The sequence below is a fragment of the Loa loa genome (assembly GCF_000183805.2).
Source record: "Loa loa unplaced genomic scaffold supercont3.231, whole genome shotgun sequence".
Lineage (NCBI taxonomy): Eukaryota > Metazoa > Nematoda > Chromadorea > Rhabditida > Onchocercidae > Loa > Loa loa.
The window spans coordinates 12,280-18,971 of NW_018108411.1; the positions used below are offsets into that span (position 1 = coordinate 12,280).

Below are 6,692 nucleotides of genomic sequence, written 5' to 3' on the forward strand. Positions count from 1 at the left end.
CATCGAGACTATTGATTATCAACCATTAAGACATACGTTACAATATGAGATTTGATCCAGTAGCATAAGTATTTGTAAATGATAGACTTGATGCCTTTTAGTTTGTCAACTGCAAGTTCTTTTTCAACAGCAGCCTCTCTGCTGGATGTCTCACTCACTATTACGATTACAGAAACAGAAATTTCACGTTTTTTAGAACAGACCCAATAGCATGTTGAAAAGCACTCCCAACTCAAATGGTAAAAATTGCTTATGGAAGTTAATGTGCGAGCTGAAATACTGAAAATTATATATATCCGGAGCTTAAACTTGGTTCCAGTTTAATTTAATATCTAATTTCAGTTTTCGTTAAATTTTCCATCATTAACTGTGAATTATTTTAGCATAACTTACACTAGGTAAAATGAAATTCGTCGATTTCAAGGCATAAAGAATTAAAATTTAGAGATTCAATACATTGAACTCTATTACATAGTTAAAGCGCTGCATCTCGCAGCATATTTAGCATGGCACATTTACTCCTATTAGAAAAAAATTCAGAGAAATGTGAGCTTAACCAACTAAGGATATCTTCACTCTCTAACAAATCAGTTTTGACAAGCTAATATGAATAATAATCCCTGCAAATTTAGCGCAACCAAATTATTCCGATAGCTTCACTGCTTCCAAACTCTCATTATATAGTATATTACATTTAGCGTCATCCAATGAATTCGACGAAGAAGTATGTTCTTTACATTCCCTAAAATAAAGTTTTCGTCGAAAATTGTTCACCTCGCCGAAACTTTTAAATTCAGCTTGCAATTATGAAGTTTTTAAACAACAACAGGATATGTCTGAAACTATTGTAAATAAAAGTAGCAAAAAAAATTTGAAGTAGCAAAATCAAATATTTCAACCTTCTATTATAGGAAAGAGCTGAAATACAGGAACATCATTTTTGACAATTCCTATAAAAACACAGATTTGAACGTTACTAATCTTCGCAAAATATTTCAAAGACAAACCCAAAATATCTGCCTGAAATACCCTCCACATTTTTGCTTAACGCTACATATAATGTTGTCTGCGCACCATCCTAAAAATAATTAGGCCTAAAAATATAGCCGCAAAAAGTTATCTTTATGGTGACTCTTAAATAAACTTTTTCCCTTTATTAGCCCTTCGAACTAAGCCAACAATAAAATTTAAATCTTGTCTTGGGATATAGTTTATTGAAATGATTACAACATTCAATCTAAATTCGTTTTTTTAAAGACCAAAAAAGACGTTGCCAAAAACTGCACATTATCCTCTATCAAGTGTAATAATACCTGCAACTCCAATTACTTGATTTTTCAAGGAAAATAATCGAGGAAATTACCTTATCAGTTTTCATGAAGAACCACAGAATTGGAGAGATGATTTTTAGGATATATTTCCGGCTGAAAATCGTGTAGCGCATAAGTTCAGTGAAACAAACACCAGGATGTACAGCATTGATTGTCACTGTAGTTCCTGGATCCTTTGTCCTTAGTCGTCTTGTTAATTCACGGGCATGCATAACCTAGAATTTTTGCAATACAAATAACAAACGCTTGGATAAGTTCTGCAAACAAACAGTCCATCGAACCTCTAAATTTTGCTAATCGTGTAGAATTTGCTATTTCAAATTCTAAAGTTAAAAAAAAGAAAACAAATAACCTGAGCTAACTTAGATCTGCCGTAAGGCATCGATTTACTGAAGTACTTTTTGTTGTTAACTATGGAAATATCAACACTATCAGCTGTCTTGTGAAGTGAACTGGAAACGTTAATAATTCGTCCATTCGGTGATTTCATAATCAACGGGAGTAGTAGTTCAGTAAGTAAAAAGTGTCCTGTAAAAATATTTTAGTGAATGTTAATTCTTTGTATTCTTAATGGTTAAATACATCACAATAAAAAACGTGGCATTTCGTTATTGCACACTGCTGTTATGTTTACAAAAAAACACACTAATAGTATGCTGAAATGTGAAATGATATGAAATGTTAAACATAATATCACCTTGTGATAAGTTAAACTTCGCAAGCTTGTACATCACCCAGAACAACTAGGAAATAGCGCAATTTTTTTTCTTTTTTTTTTTTTTGCAAATAAAATAGTGGCAAATAAATATGCATTAGCATAAGTCAAATATTCGAAAATTTTAATTGTTGTACTGAAAAGAAGTTTATGAAGAAATAACACATGGTATATATGAATAAGACGAGTAGGATCCACTTATCTTCCTATGACAGTTCATGAAATCGGAATTTTTTCAAAAATACATACCGAGGTAATTCGTTTGCCATGTAATTTCATGGCCATCTTCTGTCAACTCGAATTTTGGATAAAACATTATTCCTGCATTGTTTACAAGTATGTCTATTTTACCCACTTCTTAAAAGCACGGATTATCAATTTCAAGATGAATAAAAAAAGCATGTTTGATCACATTTGGAACATAGTCGTGCTATTACGCACAAAAAGTAAAGTAGGATAGAAATAATCTATTCAGTATTAGGTAATTGTAACATGAGAATAGTCTGCATTAAATTAAAGTTCGAAAATTATTCTAACATTTCGAAATTCAGAATCTGATTCCTTTTAAATATATAAAATTAACACACATTACAGATTCTGAATAACACTCCAAGTAAGGAAGTCCTGATTATGCATTAAATGATATGATATGATATATTAAATAACATAAACTAACCGCGCTTGATTTCATCAGAAAATTTTCGAATCGTTGCAAACCTGGCCAAATCCACCTCTTTCAATATTAACCTCGTTGGATCACAACCCAACTTAAATGGAAGCAGAGTAAAAATAAAAGAATGCGATGTAAAATCTTATTTTTACTTAATTAACAAGAAGTAAAAATAAGTCGGAAAATCTTACAATACTTCAGGTGTCGGAAAACCTTACAATACATAATTATAAAATAAAATTACATCAACTGATTTTATAGACCTTTTTCACAAGCGGTTATCTAAGCATGGACGTTTCTATTCTGCAAAAAAGAGCAACCAGAATACGCAATCAAGTTGGCACATAATATCTTAGATCGGTAATTAGGTTAGGGGTGCATGAAGGACACATCACAATTCTGTGCAATCTTTAACCTCTCAAAAATTCCTTACTTTTGTCAATTCGATTCTTGCATTTTGCGATTTTGCATGATTTCTGCATAACATGTAAACGGTGGCACCCCGAAGGTTAAGCTCTCGAGCTGTTTGCTTCCCTATACCCGCACTTGCACCAGTAACTAATGCTATTTTTCCTCTTGCTTCCACATATTCATTGAATTGTGCACCTTTCAAATAACGTCTGAAAAGGGAAACAGTATTTATTTTTTATTCATTCTTCTGTTCAAATCGATGTAAATTCATTTCGAATATAACATGGGAGAAAAAATGCAAATGCTTTTTGATTTACACTGACGGTGCCATATGCCTCTGATAGGGGTTCCATGCCAAACAGGTCTCAAGGTGAAAGGTCAGACAAAGTATGTCCACGGACAGAATGAACTCGCTGGCCTCCAGTAATAACCTAATCCATCTAAGAGAAGGATACTCTAACCAAACCTGCATCCTGAGGGCTTCACTGTCACGGTCCTAGCTTTCTAGGCCACATTTATTGCCTTATTTACTTACTCACTGCTTCATTTAATTTAAATCTCTCCTTTTTTATTCCATAACAATTAACTAAGAAGAATTTGTGTGTTGTAGAATGGAGGAAATGGGTGTCGGGATCGAACCATTCTATTCTCCATTACAAACCAGTTGTACGGTTACTTTTACTACCAATATTTATTGTTTCATTATAAAAGATAACTAATTTACAGTTACTATATTTTACATACATACTCACAGGAAGTATTCGTATAGTGGTAGGAAATTCAAAGCTGATATATCACTGATTTGTGTTAACTACGACGGTCGGTCAACATTAGATCGTCCTTTTACCCGTGTAAACCAGATCATATCGAAAATTTCCATTTCTAGGAAAGGCCTTTAAAGGTGAAACAAATATGCAAACTTTTAATTACAATCACCTCAGGAAATAGATGCCAGCACATGTCAAAACTCCAAACAATGGGACCGACAAGCTTCCAAAATATGCTTCGTCTGATGCCATCGAAAACCCTGCAATTCGGCCGTTTAATCAATCACTATCAACTACTCAGCTATCAACCTTGCAACATAACACGTCCCGCTCGATTTCAACCCTATTCATGCCATACCTCGAAAAAGACATTTGAGACGGTTTCAGAGCAAAAGTAGTCATTGAAATTCGGGTTTGCATAAACAGTAATTTAATTTGATTGATTCGATAAATGATAGAGATGGAAGGGTGTGCTTAAGACAGTAAATTTGTCGAATGATACTGCCAGGTAAGTGGGTCGTTATTTGAATTTAGCCAAATATTGACGGACGGATGCGTAGGAAGAAGTGAGAGTTCAGTGCTACTGACAGGTGAAGGGTAGTAAATTCGAGACATCATTGTCAATGTTGTATTTGTCATTCCATTAGCAAAGCATTATTGCATAACCAGACATAACCAAAAAACAGACTGTTTTTTTAAATGTTTTATTTTATTTCATTTCTCTGAAATAAACCAAAAAGAAAAAAAGAATTGTTTATGTCAACAGTTTATCTATTTCACTTTTTCAAATACAGTATCAAAGAGTCCTCTTAAAAGTCAAGCATAAAGTTGTGACAATGATAAGTTTGGTTCAAGTTTTAGACAGAAAGAGAGAGAAAGTAATGCATCATAATTTTTGCATTCTATTATTCAATTGACGAAGAATTAGTGGATTCCTCAACAATTTACTGAAAAGTTGAAGCCCTCTTAAAGGTAAAAATAAGCTCAAACAATCAGCCAAACTTCATTCGAGAAGACAATCTCCAAGGTCGTTCTGTGCCTATTTCGTTTATTGTTGGTTAATAATTATATTTCGTATCATTAAGTTTCACTTAAATCGTTGCATATCAAAGAAACCAATTCACCCTTCCCTGTTACTGATTCATCAACTCAGTGTCCACTTCTTTGCTCACCAAATTTTAACCATTCCATTTCAATATACCTTAATGAATTGAGGCGATTTATTGATTTTTTCGGGTTCCTATCCATAATAGATACCGCTCATTTGGTGTGTTTGTGTTTATTTCCCATATAGGTACTATGCATTTTGTTAACATTCATGAAAATGGGTAATTTCGATTATTACTATATTTTGTTATCAATCATATCATTATTATTTATCTCAATATTCGATTTTTTTCCTAAAAAGAATTATCCAATAATTAATTATATTTTCATGATATGTGAAATGAGATTAAAATCTAACAGTTCTTCCTAAATATTGATGAAATGTAATATTATCAATGAAAGGAATACAACATAATTAATGTAACTAAGTCAGAAACGCATTGGTTCCGATACTAGTAAAACATCAGATCGAAATACGTCAGTTACAGGAGTACTAGCTCTTCGATGCTAGTGATATGCCAAAATATTGTACACGACAGCCAACTTTTCAATGGTAATAATATGTCGCATACATCGATTACAAAAGTGCTAGCATTTTCTTTAATTCAAAACTATCATAATGATCATGTATGTTTATGGCTTTCTCTGGAATTGATTAAATATCATCGCATTCATTCCCAATAGGTACCATTCGTTTGATACCATTGACTTGTTATCAATGATATGTATCAATTCCCCCCATCGAACTGTATATTTGGTTTTATTACAGTGATAGGTTTTTTTTTTTACCTTTTCACAGCTTTTTGCACTTTAAAAGTATAAATATATGCGAGCAATCAATAAAGATCTCAAAGTGAGAATTCTGAGAATTCTTCAGCTGAATGGATTTGATAGACCGTATACCAAATGCATTCAGCTCGAAAACTTTTGAGAGATCATGTATAAATTCAAGTGTCACCAGAAATGGGACATGTATGGAATCGCACGTCAGTTGATCTTGAAATCTGTTAGATTTCTTCACATAGTAACCGATACTTTGAGCTACCATTTGTTTCTCTTGGATTAGCTGTTAGGGATACTTTTGACCAGATTACAAGCTGCTCATGTTTTCTCAGTGCAATTTAATGGCGTATAGTTCTTGCAATGCATTTACTTTTTTAGACTTATCACTGGCTTGAACTAATGAATACAATGAAACTTTTCAGCAATCCTATATGATGGCCTACCTCCAGTTATTTGGCATCAATATTTTTTCCCTCAGTTACTCGGCAGGTAGGGCAGTAAAATGAATTTACCCAAAAAAGCTCGCAATATTTGCGTCAAATCTTCTTTAACCAAATCATGTCATTGCTATTAGTTGTTTAACAGATGATGGTAGTGTGTCTTCTTAGGTATGCCGTACGGCACTTCACCATTTCGTCACTTATCTAACCTGTACTGCCGTTTCTGTATCACAATTGTTAACTGCTCAGTCCATGTTCAAATAAGTAACTTATATGTAGGATTTGTATATTTGCACTACTAATTACATTTCTTATCAGTTGCATTGATACAACCATAATTTCCTTTTTATTTATTTATTTATTCTTTATTTCTTTTATTTTTTTATAGAAATAACATTTACTATCTGCTTGTCATTTGTTGAACTATTCGTTCACCATCTTTTTGCATATTTCTTGTCCCTAATTATT

General features: G+C 32.8%; 1 protein-coding gene across 1 annotated transcript; it reads right to left on the reverse strand.

The window, feature by feature from the left end:
• Positions 1–470: 470 nt before the first annotated feature.
• LOAG_10783 (oxidoreductase) lies at positions 471–4,146 on the reverse strand (the record flags this gene model as incomplete). The annotated part of the gene is made up of 8 exons (XM_003146307.2): positions 471–742; positions 1,008–1,078; positions 1,364–1,546; positions 1,684–1,859; positions 2,296–2,403; positions 2,723–2,813; positions 3,150–3,336; positions 4,064–4,146. 8 exons carry the CDS (start codon positions 4,144–4,146, stop codon positions 643–645), a joined length of 999 nt encoding a protein of 332 aa, XP_003146355.1. The 3' UTR covers positions 471–642.
• Positions 4,147–6,692: the final 2,546 nt, after the last annotated feature.